The sequence below is a fragment of the Labrus bergylta genome, chromosome 17 (assembly GCF_963930695.1).
Source record: "Labrus bergylta chromosome 17, fLabBer1.1, whole genome shotgun sequence".
Taxonomy (NCBI): Eukaryota; Metazoa; Chordata; class Actinopteri; order Labriformes; family Labridae; genus Labrus; species Labrus bergylta.
The window spans coordinates 22,959,233-22,980,238 of NC_089211.1; the positions used below are offsets into that span (position 1 = coordinate 22,959,233).

Genomic DNA, 21,006 nt, shown 5'->3' on the forward strand with positions numbered 1-21,006 from the left:
ACCCGGGGTCCGCAATTGCATCCCTGTACCCCCGCACCCCTACAGGCACGTATTTGAGCTCAAGATGCTCCTGCTTCTTCATACATGACAATTGGAAACACAATAAATTCAGTTTGACTGACAGTTTTAATAAATTTTACTCTCAAAATACTCAAAACTCTCTTATAGGCATCTTAAAGCGAGATATTAGCAGCTTTGGGAGGCTGTACATTGAAACAGACGTGCTTTAGCTTCACTGCATTTTGTTCAAGAAAAACTATTACCTCAAACATTTGCAATTTTACACAAGAAGAGCGTCATTGTTCCAGAAATCTTTTGGTTGCTCATTTGAGACTTTATTGTTAAAGCACAGCCCTGTTTCCTAAAACAGAATCTGCAACGCGTTGAACCCCCATATCTGATTTTAAAAAATAACATGTCAACATGTCAAATGTTAAGACTGAGAAATGCTGTTGTTTTAGGGACATTATATTAAATAATTTAGAATTTAATGACAACATGTGTAACAAAAAAAAACCTGATGTAACATCTTACAGTTGATAAGATAAACTGGCAACAGGTTGGTAATGATTGGGTATAAAAAGAGCATCACAGAGAGGCTGAGTGAAGTGACAGACTGTGGTGGAAAATAGTGAAACAAGAATAATGTTTCTTCTTAAAATAAAATTGCAAATCTGTAGATTTCTTGTCGTCAGTACATAATATAATTTAACGATTCAGGGAATCTGAAGGAATCTCTGTATGTACGGGACAAGCCAAAAACCAATATTGGATTGCGATGATCTCCAGTCCCTCAGGCGGCGGGCGCACCATTAAAACCAGACAAGATTCTGTAGTGGACGTATTTAAACCAGATCCAGAAATGCTGCCTCCTTCTCTGAGCCGGAGGTCATTTCAAAAAAGGACATAGTGAGAAACTGTCCAGTGGACAGACGAGTCAACATGTGATATTCTGATTGAAAATCCTTGATGCTGCATTCTCTTTGCAAAAGATGAAGGGACCATCCAGCTTCTGATTAGTGCTCAGTTCAATAGCCAGCATGATGTAATGGGCTGCATTGGCTCACATGGCACGGGTAACCTGCACATTTGTGTAGGCTCAACCATAAACAGGTTTTGCAGCACACCCAGACAACTCCTCCTGGAGAACACTGATATTAAAGGCAATCAAAAAACTAAACCACTGTGAGGCAAGCTCTTCCAGGATCATCTTTTCTCTATGATTTCTGGACTTGTACCCGCCAAGGACACCACAGAGGAGGATTATCTTCAGGCAGTGACGCTCTGAATCCAAAACAAAAAATGTCTGTGTCTATCCTGTCTGTGGGTATCGATTAAACTGAGTTATGACTCACACTCATGTCTCGAAAATTAAATTTGGCCTCAACCATTTGAAAACCAAATATTTGAAAAGTGGCAGGCAAACTCCTGATACATGATGGAAGGACTTTCATTTTCTTTAAACAAACATTACTTTCAATTACCTCTGTCCATTTCGGTGTCTGGATTGAACAGTGTTGTCCTCCCGCAATGGAAAGTTTGACCTCTGATGATTTCTATTACATTTAAGTGCATATAAAGCCTTTAATTTGCTAAAATATAAAGGTAGAGACAAAAAGGAAAATACTAAAAGTAATATGAAAGCAATAAAGTGTAAAGAATTGGGAAAAATATGAAAAACCTTCCAACCAATACAAGACAAAGTCGTTATCAAAGGTCGGTTGTTATGACATTGAGTTTCAAAGGTAAGAACAATTCACTTCAAGCGTTTGAATGTTACACTGCAGAACAGTGTGCTATAAGAGGCACTCAGCTGGCACTTCCATTAATGAGGCCCTGTGTGCATATTAAAGCAGATGCTCTACATGTGAAGTCGCATGTTACGTGACAGCTTCATCCCTCTGAGGTTCTGAGGTGAGAGGACGAATCCTCGCTGTTGTTAATGAGCACCGACAGAGCGCTGCCTGCAGCAGATAAAAGACAATAAATCCTCCACACTGACTGCTGAGGAAACCAAAAAAACGACACAAAAAGAAAAGATGAGTTATAAAAAGACCGGCTCCGTATCGGCACATGTGGCCTGTGTGAGTGTGAGGTGAACTATGCAACAGTGCGCTGAGTCATAGTGGATTCAACAGGCAGCGTGATGGACAACAGAAATGATTCACTCTTTGGGGTGTTTTTATTTCCGTGTCCCTCGGCACATAAAGCTACCCACAAAAACATCTTATTGATGTTTTGTAAGTCTTCAAATTCTTCTTTCTACTCACACCTCCTCTAGCTGGTTGTAAGCTGATTTTTTTATTTGCTTGGAATATGGAGTTTTGTCCTCCTCCATTTCAGATCGATTTCTATCCAGCCTAATCAAGGTTGGGCCCATTGACTGTATATTAATATGGACAACAAGTTTCCTTCCCTTTGTATAAAGTGAAGTCAAAATAGACGCTGGGGACGTAACTTGGAGCCAAGACATGGTGGGTTATGTTTGTCATAAAAGGGTTAGGGTTAGGCTGGTGAAACCGAGGAATTGAATTGAATCTGCTAACCAATCACATTTTAACTTACCTAAAAAAACATCAAACTACCCTCAGGTGGGTACAGTTCACAGCAGAAGAGATTGTTTCAGTTTGGAAACAACGTCTGATGTGGAAAAATGAAGCCAATGCAGCAATGCAAAAAAAACAAAAAACCTGCAGTTCCTCGAGTGTCCACTTGAGGCTGGCTCCAAAAGAGCTGGATGTCACATACACACCCCATATTAAAATGTCCATTTTGAAAGCTCAAATTAACATGTTTACAGTCTGGAAAAAAAATATATTTTGGTCTGAATAGGTCATGTCATTATCGGAGCATACTATACTGGGGGTTGTTTTTATTCTACCTCATCTGTTTTGATTGTATGAAGGATAAGAGTTATTTATAGTTAGGGGCGTGGCTGATCTGATTGACAGGTGGTCACCAACCTTGCATGTTTTCAACAGCTGCTGCTTTAACAAAAACTACTAACCAGCATTAGTACAGCACACAATTTGCTCTACTTGTCTCTTCTGCCTTTAAATTGACAATTTACTCCTTTTTCCACTCTAAGTTAGTGAGTAAAACTTTATTTACACGGCACATTTGAAACATTCTTTCACAGAATTCCTCATGAAGAAGTATTAATAGTATCGACAGCGTTCTGACTCATTTAATTGCATGTCAATTCGGCAATGCTTACTGGGGTACCTGACAATGCTCTTTAACTTTTTCCAATGGAAAGCCAGAAAAAGATCCATTCAAAGAACTGTCCTGTGAAAATGGAGCATCAAGTGCTTTAGAGCCAGATGATATTATGAGGATGTGATGTAGACCAAGACGGGCTCAAAAAGAGAGCTTCTGTTGTTGGTCTAACATGCCCGCCCACAGAAATGTCTGGGCTGCTGAAAGGCCAGTTAATTGGCCCTCCCCAGGTGTGATTTAATATCTACACATATACGTTGGATCAGTACTGTTAGCATTAGCCTCCTGGCTAACATTCACCTCTTGGTGGATTGGCTCTGATCAGCTTGGAGCTGATTGAACCAAGTTTGTTGCAGGTCTTGGCATGGTGATACACAGGCTGACATAACTTTCCTTACAGTAGGGTTCAATAGGCCCCGCCCACAACGTTAAAATGACACCCAAAATAACCCTCCATGTAGCTGGGCCCCAGAAAGCTTTCAACCTTTTTCCCCTCTAATGGGCGGCCTATGTTGCACCTAAAGTTGCACAAATGGCCTCCCTTTAGGCCAATAGAATTAGAATAAGAGTCTACTTGTAAGTCTTCAGTGAAAAGCCTCTAAACCAGCATCCCTGATGACATCAACACGTTACAATTTCCGGTGTTTGGTGTGTGGAGCTGTTGATAACCTACTTCTCACATTTGCAGAACGTGTCAAACAGCCACAGTTTTCTCTTCACAGTTCATTTCACAAATTATTCAAATCTATTTTTATGTATTCACACATTAGCATTTTGTTTGTGTGTATGTGTCAGGGCTATAACTGTTCCGCTCAGTATGAATGATTGCATACTGACGTAAAAGTGATGACAGCGTTACATCATCTCCTGCTCAGATTTGAGATTGTTTGTCATGAAAAGCAAACAGGCAGATGTTAATTTAAATTTCTTTAATTAAAACAGAGCAGTCAAAAAGGATGCAATCTGATGCTAAAAGCTTGGCCATGAATAATCTTTATAAAGATAGTCATTTGGATGTTTATATAGCCTCAGCATTTGGAGGTTAATGTTCACAGCTGTTGGTTTTTTCTTGAAAGCAAGTGTAGAGAAAAAATAATTATCCAATTTCCATAATACTTGGTGAAGGAGTTTAGTGTGGGCCAACAATAATCTGTTAACACTTAAGAGGGAAGCCAGACAAAGCAGCAACCGCGGGTGTTAAAAAATGAAACCAATGCAGAAGTTCAAAAACCTGCAGTTCCTCAGGTGTCCACTTGAGGCTCGCTGCAAAAACCATGTAATCCCCATAAGGTGTAGGCGTTTTAAGGTCCGCCTCTTCTGCTGATTTCTGGGTTGAACGAGAGTTAGGGTGGAGAAAGGATTTCAAATCTGGTGACCACCATTGTTTGATTTTTGTAACACCACTCCAGAAACAAATGGGTGACGTTACTAACATCATGCAACGCTGCAGCGTGGAACAGTAACCAAATCAGTTGAGTCCATTGTTTCCTTTTGGAGTTTCCAAAGCGATAGCGCAACGTGACGTTTCTATTTTCATTTCTGCCCCTTGCTACGTGATGCGACGTGACATTTGACGCTCACACGTTGCTAGGGCGCACTGTTATGTTCATGTTTTATTCGGTCTGGGATCCAGATGCGACTCATGGACACAGAGCTATATGCAGCTATTTCCAAGATTCCTTAACCAAAGATAACTGTAGGAGTATAAAACGTGAATCAATATTAGTAATAAGTCCCTCTTTTTCTTCTTAATTTTAAGGAAATGTTTAAATATATTTGATAAAAACAAGCTCTCTGTTAGTTCAAAGGAAGCTTTAAGCAAGAAGAGTGAGGTATAATCCTGCAGAAAACATTTGACTCTTAACAGAAAACACATAAAAACTACCTGGTTAGGTTTTAATAATGTTGCATGTCTGTGCTATGATGTTTATTTTAACATAAAGTTGGCCTTTTCAAATCAAACACTACATTATAAACCTCTTGCAAGTATGTCAAACTTGTACTCCAGTACAGGAAACATGCTCAGTAACCTTTCATCAGTGCAAAATCAGTCGATCAAAAAAGAGTCTCAGGAGGACGCGGTTCATTCAAAGTGCTTCATAACAGTCCAGTGATGGAGGGCATTAATGCAGCGCCGCTAGTTCTTCAAACATGTTAGCTCTCTATAATTAGCATTAGCATGTTCTGCACAAATCCTCACACATCTCACAATCTCCATGCGTGTCCCCTGCTCTGTGAATTTGTTCATATCCGCCCTGAGAGGCTCCGTGTCCCCGTTGACCTCCCATCGCTGCTCTCCTCCCACTCCTACCTCCCGGGCAGCAGCAGCAGCAGCAGCAGCAGCAATGTGTGCACGCATGTGAACAGTGGGACTAATGCAGCCTGTGAGCAATGTAATACCTCAACAGGCAGCGCGCCAAATCAAGCCGGGATTATACCACATGCTCTCAGCAGTCCATTACTATCCTGAGAGATCAGTCAGAGCCAAACACACCGACGACTATAAATATAAGAGAGTGTGTGTGTGTGTGTGTGTTTGCATGTGTGTGTGTGTCCTTAAGGCTGCAGAGGAAGGATATGCCTACTATTCAGATTATCACTTCAATAATACAACGTACAAATAATCTGTTTCATGTGAAAGTCCAACATGCAACATTTGATCCAAGATACCATTTTTATACTCCCAGAACTCAAATCTTAGCGAGTGTTTTCGTCTCATTTCTAGTCAAGAAGATTTCATATAAGCCACGTTCACCTGACAAGTCAAGTTTCTTGAAATAAGATTTGATATCTTGTTTCAAAAATGTTGATTGGCAGCCAGTTTGACACAATAAAACCATTCTTCTCAAATAATCAGATAGCATTGATGTGCTGTGGCTAATATTTTGCACAGTTTAAAAAAAGGAAAAGAAAAATGACAGACTTGGGGCACCTGTGGCCTAGTGGTTAGTGCACGTGCCTAATGTACAGAGGTGGAAGTTCTCGAGCAGGCGGCCTGGGTTTCCAACCTGTGTCTCCTTTTCTGCATGTCCTCCCCCCTCTCTCTACCGGGTTTCTGACTCTCACTGTCCTATCGCTAAAATGAAGGCATAAAAAGTCAAATAAATGAATTAAATATTAATACTAATAAAATAATATTGATGTAAACCAGAGGTGAAGAAAGGGTTTGGATATTTAAATTAAGTGAAATTACTATTTAGCAGGTTTGTAACTATATACTACAATCTTAAACTTTGATGATTCCAGAAAAAAAATCAAACGATATCAATGCCCAAAAATTGCAAGCAAAGTCGTCCTGCCCACTGTTTAAATTGTACAAACACATTGGCAATGCTACAGTATCAAAACCAATGTATCTGCAAATTTAGACGCTGTCCCCTTCCTCTGCTCTTTGTGAGACATGAACATAACTTTTGTATCTTTATGAGACGCCAAAGGGACCAGAAAATGTCAATATTTCCTGAGATATGAATTTCAATGTTCACTCTTTTGCTGTTGTTAAAATTATGAATGAAGAGCTGTAGCTTTTATTTTATTTTAAAGCTGGGAACTTTTTGATGCTTTTGATCATCCAAAATTGAAATTGTATCTTTTGAAAAAGCCGTATCGAAAAAGTATCCCAAGTATTGAACATTTTGACGTAAGAAAAACAAATATGAAATGATTGAGAGCGAGAAAAAAAAAGCAGGTACTCTTTTAAAAGTTATGCCGGGAAAAAGGAAGCACTTTACTGTCTCCTTTTTGCACAAACACTGTATGGCGTTTTCAAATATTTGCCATTTTAAACCATTATACAAGGTTAATAAAGAAAATTTAAAAAACATAGAAGAGGGCATGAGGCAGTTGTGAAGCCTTTCACTGTGTCAGGGAGGAAAAGCATTACTTCCCTCTGAGAATGAGAAGAAGCAGCATGTAAAGGAAATACTTAGAATAAGTACCTCAGATACAGTTACAGTTCGTACAGTACTCCAGCATGTGAACTTTAGAGTGTTTTGTGTTTTCAAACAGGTTAGAGTCTGTTTCAGGCTACACAGACTAACAAGTGAACCCAGTTTTTTATTAGGTTGTAGGATCCTCATCTGTGTGCCAAAAGGTTTGAAATCCAGAGAGGTAAAAAGGTGCTCGATGTCAGAGTATCCAAAGAGAGGGAGGATGATGAAGAACAGGAGGAAGTGGAGGAAGGAGAAAGAAAGGAAAGGAGGGAATAAAGGAAGGGGAGAGCGGTTGCACGGGAGGAGTGAGTGTTTGTAGGAAGCAGAGAAACAGGGACAGCGAGAGGAAGCATGATCCCGCTGTGAAGCCGGGCTGCTGGGGCTATATTTAGCTTCTGTTGCCATGTGCCGGGAATGTGCATGGCAGAGGGAGACACACACACACACTTGTGCATGCACAATAGGTTCACTAGTGGGCATGCACTCCTGCACATGTGAGTGTGTGTGCAGCGCAGTGCAGTGAGACAGTTTCAACGGATGACATTTAAGTTTTTCCTCTGATTTCAGACATGCAATCCTCGATTTTCTTTAAGCCCCTATTACATGTGTGATGATGCATAGTGTATATGCATGCATACGTACACAAACACACATAAGAACATGAATATTCTCGTCTCGCTCACACACACTGACACATGATTTTTACATCTTCGGGTATCAAAACACAAGGGTGAAGGTTTTTAAAGATTTTGGTGCAAACACTAAGAATAATGCAAACTAGAATAATGCATCAAGAGTGTGAAGCAGAAAAAAGGAAAAATAATGGATATTTATGGTAAAATATGGTGTTCTGGGTCAAAATGTTAACTCTATGTGTGTGATTTTTCCATCCAGGCAGTATTAGGGGTGAGAACAAAAGAGGGAACACCACCATTGGTTCATGCATCTTAAATACATTTCTGCAGCTTCCATATTTCTCCTATCGTCTCTCGACCTCTACAGCGGCGCTCTTGTCTTTTATCTCCTTCAAACTTAAACACACATCCCTCCTTCGTCTGCCTCATGCTCCCACCAAACACAGAGAGCTTCAGCACGGTGTCACCATGCAAACCCCACGCCGGCTGTGCCAATGAGAAGGCGCTGACTTCCTCTCAACAGCCCTCTGATTGGCCGAGTTTTCTTTTAAGTCCTTCATTGTGAGATGATTAAAGGCAGATCGACATTTAACTCGGTGCATGCTGGGAAGTTCAGATAACAGGCTGTTATGTATCGACAATAAATAAAGCGAATCTGGAGTCTGTCTCGCAAACGGGAGACAGACTCTTTTACAGCGACAGTTTTATTAGTATGGGCGCAACGCCGCTCCCGCAACCTTGGAGGGGTTTTTTTTTGCAGTGCATCATTAAATGTGATCCACAGAAATAAGTCGACCCAGTCATAAAGAGGTCAGTAAGGTTGCTAACAAGGGCATCACGCTGCAACAGACTGAACAATTTCCATTTTCAGAAACAGAGCTAATTCAAATGCAAATGTACGGAAGCCGTAAATGGACATTAGGGCTGTGCAATATATTTTTTTTACAATACTATTGTACAATACAATTTTCAGACTTTTCTTATCCATACATTACATGGATTAAAAAAAACAGTATTTTTATTTCCATTAAATTCCTGTATTTGCAACAACCTCCATGCCTGTAGATGGCGCTGTTCAGCAAGTAGGATGGCTCATGGAACCTAAAGCTGCTTCAAGCAATACTCTATTCACAGCTGGTTTCTTAAATTTCTGCAAATCACGTAGATTATTGCAAAGTATCATAATACGATACTTGCCATGCACTTACCCATGCATCCAAACATTTCATTAACCCCGTATTCTCTCGATAGCGAGTTGTTTTTCAGTTGTTTCCCTGTTATCTCAACTTATTTATCTCTTATCCCTAGAGCTTCAAAAAGCACAAAACAGACATTCAAATAGGTTTAACTCACCTCGTTGGTGTGTGCAATGGCAGCATGGCATATCGTGATCTGGACTGTCACAGTGACCAGCGTAATGTTTTGTTTCCAAAGTCGCCAGGAAACGATCCCTCAATCGCTAGAATAAAAGCTTTTTTAATCTTGAGATAATGAGATAATTTAGTCTGTTATAATGGGTCCCCCAGCCATGAAAATTAATCAAACTTTATCGATTTTCGCGGGAAAATGCCGCAAAATAAGATATGTGTCAGCAACACAACCACTTAGTATTTACAACTCTACAAAACATGATTTTTAACTGCTTTAGTTGATTTTAGTTACCTAAAACAAAAATCCTCAAAGGTGTGGACGGTTCTCTCGGAGCTTACACAAATCAACAAAACTATTCTTCTTTCGTTTTTGTCAGCTTAGGGCTACTGTACAAATTGTTTAAATTTAATTTTCATTTAAAAAAAAAAAAAAAGCTGCAAATCCAGGTATCGCAATGAAAGTGCCCCAGGCCTGTAGAGGGCTCTTAATCCGGTGTGCACAGCGCTGCAGGAGCCTCATTTGTAAACAAAGCTGTCAATCATGGCGTTACACCCCTTTTTTATAACAAATAAATAATTAAAACTAAACCTCTCAGAAAACAGAACGCTTGGACATAAATCTAGCATGATAAGAACGGACTATAACGACAGAAATCAGATTACAGAAAGTAACACAGAGGAGGCGGAGCTAAAGGACCTACACCACAGCAGCCAGTCAGCTTGGGGGGGTCCAAATGTTTGTCTTCACTTTTTGTGGAGCTGTTATGTCGTCCATGTTGTTTTAGTTTTCTGTGGGAGCTGTAGTTTTACAAATAAGTGCTGGCTTGTGATTGTTTAAATAAAAGGTTTAGATATCTAAAAACAGGAGCTGATTGGTCCAGGAATACTTATGGAAAGACATGCTAAAAGTGAAGAGATTTTAGTGTATCAGCATAAAGATCAGTGAAAGTAATTCACGCTAGAGTGAAATATAATCATGAACAGAGTCCAGGGTTTATTTCCTAGAGGTCAGCCTCTCCCCCCATTGACCTCTGCAGATTATTTCCCTCATTTGATTATTATTTCATCAGATTATTTGACGTCAAGAGCTTGCAGGTATTCTGAGCTGCTAACCTACTGACCTTTGACCTTGCTGTGAATTTTAGGTTCCTGGACTGACATCATTTCCACTGAGCCTTCAATATGAGCGTGCACACATGTCACAGCAGGGAGTCGATGACTTATTGAGCGGCTGTCTATTTAAAGAGTGACTCTGCAAGAAACTATTCTGTTGAGAATTTTAATTCTACTCTACAAATGTATAAGTTGTTTTTTTTAAACGACAGTGAAGTCAAAGAAGAGAAAAAATCATTAAACCATGACTTTGTCATTCAAAAAAAAAGGAAATGATTATTTTTTCTTCTTCACAAAACAATAAAGGGAAACACATTCTTCACACATGCACTATGTGATATCTTCTCAGTTTTCCTGTGGCAATAAGTCATTTTTGTTGTTTGTTCTTTGCTCAAGGTCTCCACTTATGTATTTGCAAAAGCACAAGACAAAACTTAGAAATAGGCTAAACTTTCACTTCATTATATGAGCAATGACAGCGCAGCCTGTCAGAGTCTGAATATGAATTTCTTTTTTCTATATCGCCAGGAAACAAACTTTGTTATCTCAAGAAAAAGACAAATATGAATGAATGAATGAAAACTTGTATTTTTCCCCTTGGACATTTTGCTTTGCACAGAGAGAATAAAAACACAATACAAGTGGCAAAAGACGTAGAAACAGGACAGCTCATGAAAACAAAATCAGTAAAATAACCAATTATAACACATGAGTAAAAGTACATTTTTTATAGATCTGTTTATTGGAGGAATATCCTGTTACTACTTTCCCAAAGGAGATACATTTAAAACATAAATTATTAATTACATTGATACATATAGGAACAAATTTAGTTGATTATTCCTCTAAAAATGAGTCATCTCTACAACTACAGACAGACACTTTGCAGGTTATGGCACCATCTGGTGGTGAGATAGGATAAAAGTCACATTATAATAAGCATAGTTCTGGATCATGGCAGCTTAAAAGGCAGCAGTATTTATGTTTTATGTCATTATGAAGTTTCTGTTACGTTGTGCATCCAGTCTGCACATATCCACAGACAGGTGTTCTTCTTCATCGGTGCTGATGAACCAGCCGGGGCAACTGACCGACTCAAAGGTCGTATGTGTTCCCTCGGCCCTCTTGTAGAAAAGGAAACGTTGCAATTTCATGTCGTTGTTGATGTTCTTCAGGTTCTCCTCAGAACACATCTGTAGGAAGAAGGAGAAAGAGGGAATTATTTATGTTTATAATTTCAAATAAGGAAGACGATTTCTATCAGTGAAAGATGTGTGATGTGTGATGTGTGATGTGTGATGTGTGATGTGTGATGTGTGATGTGTGATGTGTGATGTGTGTTCTCACCTCCAGAGTAAGCTCGGCATTCCCTCCATTCACGGAGGAGGAGAGGTTGTATTTGTTGATTGAGAGCAGGACAGTCTCACAGCTCACGGCAGGAAAAGTGTAGAACTTTGACAGTTTAAAATTCACTAATGTTGAAAAACCAGAGAGAGAGAGAGAGAGAGAGAGAGATCAATTAAAAAAGGGCGTCAAAGCAATCTAAGTGTCCAAATGATATCTGGAGGGGATTCAGCCAAATATGACATTTTTATATCATGGTTATTTAACCAGGAAAAGAGATTGAGATTTAAAAATCTCCTTTTCAAGAGTCCTTGGTGTCCTGAAATCAGACAAAGGTTAAAATAACGATAATAATCATCGTACCTCTGCAGTCCCCGTCGCCTCCCTGCAGAGTGACGGCCTGCAGTTTCATCACTCCAGAGTCGAGGATGATGCTTTTGTTTGAAATGTCGTTCAGAGCGAACTGAGTCTCACTGTCGGAACGGATGTATTTTGCGTTCTTCGCATCGAAGTTCACGATCGTCTTCACAATTGTTTCTGTGGAGAGGTCAAATAGTTAAAAGGTAAATGGAAGTGATCTTGAATTTGTATAGCACTTTGCTGTGCTGTAGGCATCATTGTGTTGGAAGTGCATGGAGACATAAAAATATACCCAAAATTAGTAACTGTTTTTAATTTTTTTGTTTTTTGAAAGATACATTTTGGGGCTTTTGGTGGAGATAGGACAGTGGATAGAGTCGAAAATCAGGAGCCACAGGTAGGATTCAAACCTGGACTATGGCCTGCATATGTGGGGCGCGCACACTAACCACTGCACCACCACCGCCGTAAAAAACAAATAAATTTTTAAACTATTAAAAAAAAAACTACCCACCCTCCACCAGGCAATCCAAGATGTCGCTGCAGAGCTCGATGCTGCAGTGAGTCGGCGGCTTTTTCAACCTGTTCACCGCCAATATCAGGGTAGCGACATATTGCATGGATTTTTTGTTGTGAGAAACCACCAGCTCCAGCCCGTCCTCCAGTCTTAAGGGTTTATACTGAACATCCTGCTGAAAAACAAAAAAAGAAACCAAACGTCATCATCGTTGTTCCCCTCCTACGGGTGTTTTCCCTTCAACTAAGCCCCACAAAGCTGACAAAGCCCACACTTCTGTTGAAAAAAAGCCCACTACAGTTTCAAAGGGCTTGATACCCCCATGTTTTTTTGATTCGAGTGTTTTTAACACAACATACTCCATTATTTGATTACATGTATTGGTACTTCAATGTTTGAATAAGCTGGCTTGTGAAAAATGAGGTGAATCGGGTTTAGAATTATTTTACAGTTGGCATCAAGGACAACAGACCTGCAGATACCAGAATTGATAACTTTAAAAAACATACTTTTTTGATACAACAACAAAAATACAAAAAGTCAGAGGCATCCAATATTTGGTCATTTCTGGTTTCCAATAATGAAAAAATTTCAAGCAAACTCGTTCACAATGACTAAATTGCTGAAACTCGTTGGTAAACATTGCCAATTTATTCATGCAGATTTTGATGGATTCCTTCCTCTCCTGGATGTATATGTGATTAAAATAACAGAGAACGTTCTTTGTTTGGAAAAGTATTGAAGTATCAAATAAAAAAGCATGTGCAAAAGTCGAAACAAATGATGCAAAAAAGCCAAAACACCAACATCGAATACATAAATGATGCACAGTGAACAACACACATATTCAGAAAAAAGACTGAAAAAGGGAAAGAACACTGCAAATCGAGGCATCATCATCACATGGCAGGCCGTTTAACCTTTTAAAACCATTTCAGTTACAGGACAGCGATCGAAAAGTGTTGCAATTGAGGAAACGTGAAAGGAAGAACACATGTACTGTGGAGCCAAAAACACAGAGAAATTAGAATGAAAACACACTCGTTAGAGGCTTGTGAGAACACTAATCAATCCTACCTCCATGTTAGCTGGGGTAGCTGGCTTGTCATCAAAGTCTGATGAGCTGAAAAAACAAGACAGATTCATATCAAATACACGTTTTCCTGATAATGAGTTATGAGGCTTCCATACATTTAAATACAGTATCAACTCTTTATGTTTTTTTTCCACTGACAGGCTCAGATTGTTCCTTAAAGGTGCACTAGAGTTAGTAGAGAAATGTGAAATTTGAAAAAGTGTACAGATTCTGTGATATATGTTCACAAACTGTCCTCAGAGGAAATTTAGTCCCTGTAACACTGTTTGAAGATAAAGTACTACGAGAGAAGTTATGATGGGGGGGGGGGGGGGGGGGTCCTCAACAGTGAAACCGTTACTCTCCTAGTCGCTTTTTAGCTACAAACAGTTCCAGGGACTAATTTTTTCCTTTGAGTAAAGTTTGTGTATTTAGTTTCCATAATATAGCACAGGATTTGTTTCACTTTCAACTTTCAACTTTCAACTTTCTTTTTTTATAATAAAAAGAGCTGCAGCAATGAAGCCGTTTCATATACCTCAAAGAAAAGATTCTCAGGAACTCACACGTAGTCTGACTGCCGATGAATATAACATGCACATCGTGCTCCAAGCCCCTACTGTTTTTTAACCGTTAACTTGTTCCCTGTTGTTTAGAATTGTTTAGTTTGAAAGCTTTAATTGAACTTACCCATCAGGCAGAGCTTGAAAAAGGTGAAAGCCAGACATCGCCTTGGTGCAAAATTCTCTCTGACTTCACTGCAGTGTCTGTCTGAGAGCACTGACAGCTGAGTGACTGACAGCTTCCTTTTAAAACCACTTCACTTCCGTATTGCTGGCATACCATGAACCATGTCAATCCGTCCCACTTAACTTTCTCTGAAAGCAACAATAGAGACCACAAGGTGCAAAAACAATACAACACTAAATTGGCGATGATTTAGAAATCTTTCAAGCGAGAAATCTAAATGATTTAAACTTTGCACTTTCTTGTTTCTGCAGAAGAAATCCAAAAGTTCAGAAGTTTAAAAACAGTTCAGTGTGAGCACCACAACATTTACTGTATATCATTCCTTTATCTAACCAACTCTCCCCTCCTCATTTCCTCATTTCTCATTAATAATCTTAGGGGGGATTAAGCTGATGTATTCGATCATTTCTAATAATAAACCTTTATTATTATTACTACTACTGTTGTTACTATTTTTTTTTAAAAACTCATATTTTATATCTTTTCATCACTCCTGGTTTTCTCTGCTATTTCTGTAAGTTTCATTCTTTTATTCTTGTTGTTTTGTGTATGTTGTAAAGCACATTGGATCAGCCGTGTTGTGTGTAAAGTGCTTTAGGAATAAAGTTGATTTGATTTGAATTCAGATCTCGTGATGTTTGTAGAGATAAGAAACGTAAATTAACTACAACTAAGCTCCTTCTTTGACATTGTGCATGGTGATTCATGGGTTGTCTCTTCTGGTAATATGAGCTCATTTGACCTAGAAGCCTTCCCCACACCCACCTCTACACCCTCCTCCTGGGATGTTTCCTGTTTGCATAAATGAGTAAAAGTATCCAACCTGGGGAAATCCAGATTCTGGTCGAGGTATGAATGTGAGGAGATGGTGGGAGGAGGCCGATATCACCAGACCGAAACCTCTGAAACAAACAAAAGATACAAACGTGAAGGAGCGGTAAGCAGCTGTAGGATTAGAGATTTTGTAGATATTTAGGCTTCTAGTTTTTAGTTGAAACTATGTCTGTCTAACGATTATTTTTTAAATCGGAATTAATGCTTTTCACCACACAAAAAGTATCGAAAGGTGAGCTCACTGATTTAACCCAATACTGATCGATTTAAAAAGTAAGAATGCTAAAAAAATCACTGCTGCAAAAAAAAAAGAAAAGAAAAAAGGAAAGAAAGGAATGCTTGAGAAAATATTGTGATAATTCTGTTAATTATTCTACCCCCGGAAACACTCTCAGTCTCTCATGTTTTTTGTGATCTAAAGGGTTAAAAACTTACTTTCCCCCCCTTAATATATGGTGGAGACTTCTGGGAAATTCTGTGCACTGGCATTATAGTTTCACACCTGTCTGACATTTACTGACATCATATGTGGAGGGTGTAAAGGAGAGGAAAAAATAGGTTGAAATGCTTCTTTCAAATGCTACTTGTGCAAAACTTCACAGGAAATGAAACTGGTGGTCAGTCAGTGATGTCTTCACACACCACATAAAACAGGGTTTGAAGAGTGACAGCCTTTATGTCAAGAGAGACCAGAGTGTTTTCACACCTAAAGCTCATTAGGTGCTCATTTGCTCCTATTCAGATGATGAAAAATTATACATTTTTGCATTTTCTCCTTTCTCCCTTGTTTTATGTTTACTCTGCAAAGTGGGCCAAAGCGCAAAACCAGCGCAGAGCTGTCTGAACGCCAACTACGCCACAGCCTCCTTTCCCCACTGCAAATGTAAACAAAAGCCACGAGTACAGGTCACACTTTGCATTGTGGGACACCGTCAAGACGCTTGTTAGCTAATCCCATAACATACCATCAAAAAGGATACCACCTACAGCAGTGAGGACAAAATGACTCATCGATATTTAGGCAGATGAGCACATCAGTTAAACGTTTGACCTTACTCATAATAAAAAGGAAGTTAATAAATCTGTGAATCAACTGGTGAACGAGAGGGACTTTCAACACTCTGCCATGCGCTACAGTTTTCACACTTAAATGTAGAAATCAAGTATATCCTCTGAAAATAACTCTGTGAGTCATGACTGTCTACAATGGGTGTAACACCCGAGTCCCACTGTCTGTGATGTTTTCAGAGTTTTCAGAGTCCTATCTTCAGTTTGTTTACATCGTCGGGACGGCCGGCTGACTCCTCCCCTCGTGTATAAAAGTTGTTTAATTGAGGGACTAGAGAAAAGAAGAATAACATACTGTACTCACTGCTTAACTGTGTTTCTAGATCACGCTCATTTCAGGTAAATTCAGTATCCCCCTGAAAATTGTAAGCAGCTTAAATCTTTCTGCAGAATTCCAGGGGGACAACAAAGTGTATCATATCGTAGAATAACATACACTGAAACAGATGCATTCAGCGAGTCCTTATTTAGAAATCGCTATAAGACAAAACAGACGGCAGAATAAAAACATACAGCAGTAAAGATTTGTCAGAACAATGAAAAATATGTATCTGCTGTTAATGCAAAGAAATGTAGGAAATCAACAAACAACTAGAACGATGATGAGGAACTCTGATCTGAGTGTTCACCTCACCACAACGTCAGCGCCAACCTTTATGACTGCAGGTTTCATAGAAGGTCACAGGAAGCCTGTGAGCATCTAGTCGGAAAAACTTGATATAAAAAAAAAGGAAGAAGGAAACTTATCACGTTTCTGCTGAAGTTCTCAGTTCTTTTTTTCCATTAGTTATTTTTAATGTTGAGTTTTGTTGACTTTGTTCGAATGTCTGTCTGAAGCACACATTTTAAATAACATCTTAGCAGCACTGTAAAAAGAAACCTGAACATGTAACATAATATAAGTGAGCTTTATGGCAGAGCTGTGGTATCGATTGCATTAAATTCTAAATATCAGCAATACTTTAATTATTAATCTGCAGACTAAACACAGTGTCAGCGTTCCTCATTCATGAAGTCTGACTTCCTTTCCCATCAGGTTCATTTGCAGGGCATATTCACACAGAAACACCTACACTACCTAAAAGAAAAAACCACAATCAAATCTAAGAGGATCTGAGAAAACAAAACAGATTTGAAATCTCTTCATGGGAGGGGAAATGAACCCCAACCAACAATATATAGGAAGTGAAATCGAGCCATAAATTGAAGTTTAAAAGTCTCCTTGCTGCAACTTTTGCCTGCAAAGTTTTGATTATAAACTAAGCACCCACTTCGTTTCTTGAGTTTAATCAATGTGGAGATCTAATTTTTCCTCGATGTACAGTGGGTACGGAAAGTATTCAGACCCCTTTACATTTTTCACTCTTTGTTTCATTGCAGCCATTTGCTAAAATCAAAAAAGTTCATTTTATTTCTCATTAATGTACACTCAGCACCCCATCTTGACAGAAAAAAAACAGAAATGTAGAAATTTTTGCAAATTTATTAAAAAAGAAAAACTGAAATATCACATGGTCATAAGTATTCAGACCCTTTGCTCAGTATTGAGTAGAAGCACCCTTTTGAGCTAGTACAGCCATGAGTCTTCTTGGGAATGATGCAACAAGTTTTTCACACCTGGATTTGGGGATCCTCTGCCATTCTTCCTTGCAGATCCTCTCCAGTTCTGTCAGGTTGGATGATGAACGTTGGTGGACAGCCATTTTCAGGTCTCTCCAGAGATGCTCAATTGGGTTTAGGTCAGGGCTCTAGCTGGGCCAGTCAAGAATGGTCACAGAGTTGTTCTGAAGCCACTCCTTTGTTATTTTAGCTGTGTGTTTAGGGTCATTGTCTTGTTGGAAGGTGAACCTTCGGCCCAGTCTGAGGTCCTGAGCACTCTGGAAGAGGTTTTCTTCAAGGATATCTCTGTACTTGGTCGCATTCATCTTTCCTTCAATTGCAACCAGTCGTTCTGTCCCTGCAGCTGAAAAACACCCCCATAGCATGATGCTGCCACCACCATGTTTCACTGTTGGGATTGTATTGGGCAGGTGATGAGCAGTGCCTGGTTTTCTCCACACATACCGCTTAGAATGAAAGCCAAAAAGTTCAATCTTGGTCTCATCAGACCAGAGAATCTTCTTTCTCATAGTCTGGGAGTCCTTTATGTGTTTTCTGGCAAACTCTATGCGGGCTTTCATATGTCTTGCACTGAGGAGAGGCTTCTGTCGGGCCACTCTGCCATAAAGCCCCGACTGGTGGAGGGCTGCAGTGATAGTTGACTTTGTGGAACTTTCTCCCATCTCCCTACTGCATCTCTGGAGCTCAGCCACAGTGATCTTTGGGTTCTTCTTTACCTCTCTCACCAAGGCTCTTCTCCCACGATTGCTCAGTTTGGCTGGACGGCCAGGTCTGGGAAGAGTTCTGGTCGTCCCAAACTTCTTCCATTTAAGGATTATGGAGGCCACTGTGCTCTTAGGAACCTTGAGTGCTGCAGAAATTCTTTTGTAACCTTGGCCAGATCTGTGCCTTGCCACAATTCTGTCTCTGAGCTCCTTGGGCAGTTCCTTCGACTTCATGATTCTCATTTGCTCTGACATGCACTGTGAGCTGTAAGGTCTTATATAGACAGGTGTGTGCCTTTCCTAATCAAGTCCAATCAGTTTAATTAAACACAGCTGGACTCCAATGAAGGAGCAGAACCATCTCAAGGAGGATCAGAAGAAATGAACAGCATAAGAGTTAAATATGAGTGTCACAGCAAAGGGTCTGAATACTTATGACCATGTGATATTTCAGTTTTTCTTTTTTAATAAATTTGCAAAAATTTCTACATTTCTGGTTTTTTTCTGTCAAGATGGGGTGCTGAGTGTACATTAATGAGAAATAAAATGAACTTTTTTGATTTTAGCAAATGGCTGCAATGAAACAAAGAGTGAAAAATGTAAAGGGGTCTGAATACTTTCCGTACCCAATCATGGATGACTTGTGAATGTAATCTGGTTGTGAAGGTGCCAGAAACAAAACACAGCGGAAGCACACGTAGGCTATGTGCTGTGCCTGAACAGCCACCGCAGGAGGTGAAAGACGCAGAATAGCCAGGTCCTGCAGTTTGTGGAGTGTCTGCTCGAGGGCTGGCTCCAAGAACACAGGAAGTCACATTCACACCACAGTCATGAGAGTGTGCTCTAAATTAGGGGCTCTCAAAGAGGATTCTCAGAAAGTTCGCTCTGTGGTCAAAGCAGTATGTCTTTTATTTATGCTGATCTGTCCTGTATAGGCGTAAGAAGAAAATCCCCGACCTCCTGTTTTTTTTTTTTGTTAAAGGGGACATATTATGAAACATCCACTTTTACAGTGTTTTTGAACATATATTTGGGTAACCTGAGTGTCTACTGACCCACAAAAATGTGAAATAACCCCATCCAGTCCTTTGTTTGTGGTCTGCATAAATCTTACAACACAGAGGAAAATGCTCTGTTTCAAATTTGCTCTCCTTGTGATGTCACAGTGGGATTCTGGTAAAAACCTCTCCCCTGGTATCTCCACCCACGGACTCCACCCCCAGCCTAGAGCAAAACTTTTGCGCAGGTCCACCATTTTTATTCTCTCTACAGAGGAGTGGTGTCTATGGGGAAAACTCAGGGGGGGGGGGGGGGGGTCATTACATTTAAAGAGACACACACACCAAAACGGAGCGTTCTGAGAGAGCTGGTTTATACAGGGTCACAAACCTCCTCTGGTGCTTGATTCAAGCACAGCACAGATGTTTCATTTAGACCACAGGGGGACTGTTTGAAAAGGTGGAGGAGGGGGGATAATATGTCCTCTTTAAACCACAGCAGTGGCTCAAAATGTACGACGGAGCCTCACCTGACTGCAGTCACTCCGGTGGCACTGCTATGAGTCGTATAAGTATGTCAATGAAAGACACTGAAAGAAAAGTGCATTAAATATGAAAGTAAATCACCAAATGCTGCTGGTCCATCCTTACCTATGTGGGAGAAACATCCTCCACTCATTACTACATAATGCTGTTTGTTCTTTGACCTTTGTCATTAGTCAGCTTAGCTAGCAGAGCGGCTAGTGTGTCCTACTGGTCGTAACTAGTGTTGTAGTCGAGACCACACTAACCGAGACCGAGACATACCAGAGACCGTAGTGCTCCGAGATCGAGACATTTAGGGATCGAGACCAAGACAAGAGACCATAAATATCCCTGAAAAATCCGTGGATGCAGTGGATGTGTCACCAGGTAAAAATTAAGTGACGAAAGACTGAAAGTTATTTTGGAAAAGGGGTGTTTTCTTTCTAACAGTAATGACGTGGAAAAACAGCCTGTCAGTGGTGGTCTCGACCAGTCTTGATTTAAAACCCGGAGTCCATCCAGTCTGAGACCGAGACAAGACTCAGTAAAAATGCTTTCGATTCCAAAATAAGACCGAGATCTTCAAAAAGTGGTCCCGAGACCGGTCTTCATACAAAGACCGATTTGGAGTACTACAACACTAGTCGTGACAAAGTGAAGTGCTTGTTGCCAGGAGTCACAGGCGAAATATTTAAAGGCTTTATATGTGATTTTCCACACTTAAATGTAACAGAAATCAATCATTGTTGGCTAATACCATAACATACCATCAAAAAGGATACCACCTACAGCAGCAAGGACAAAATGACTCATTTAGGCAGATGAGCACATCAGTTAAACGTTTGACCTTACTCGTAATAAAAAGGAAGTTAATAAACTTGTGAATCAACTGGTGAACGAGAGGGACTTTCAACACTCTGCCATGCGCTACAGTTTTCACAC

General features: G+C 39.9%; 1 protein-coding gene across 2 annotated transcripts; it reads right to left on the reverse strand.

Moving 5' to 3' along the window:
- Positions 1-10,988: 10,988 nt before the first annotated feature.
- il1b (interleukin 1, beta) lies at positions 10,989-14,550 on the reverse strand. Of its 2 annotated transcripts, none has more exons than XM_065965995.1 (6): positions 14,256-14,550; positions 13,568-13,613; positions 12,488-12,662; positions 11,977-12,150; positions 11,617-11,741; positions 10,989-11,462 (listed from the first exon to the last, which is right to left on the reverse strand). In XM_065965995.1, the coding sequence occupies exons 1-6, from the start codon at positions 14,291-14,293 to the stop codon at positions 11,256-11,258; spliced, it is 765 nt and encodes a 254-aa protein (XP_065822067.1). In that variant the 5' UTR covers positions 14,294-14,550; the 3' UTR covers positions 10,989-11,255. The 2 variants fall into 2 exon arrangements, with proteins under 2 accessions (XP_065822067.1, XP_020511784.1); XM_020656128.3 differs by having other exon boundaries at positions 12,488-12,665; positions 14,256-14,540.
- Positions 14,551-21,006: the final 6,456 nt, after the last annotated feature.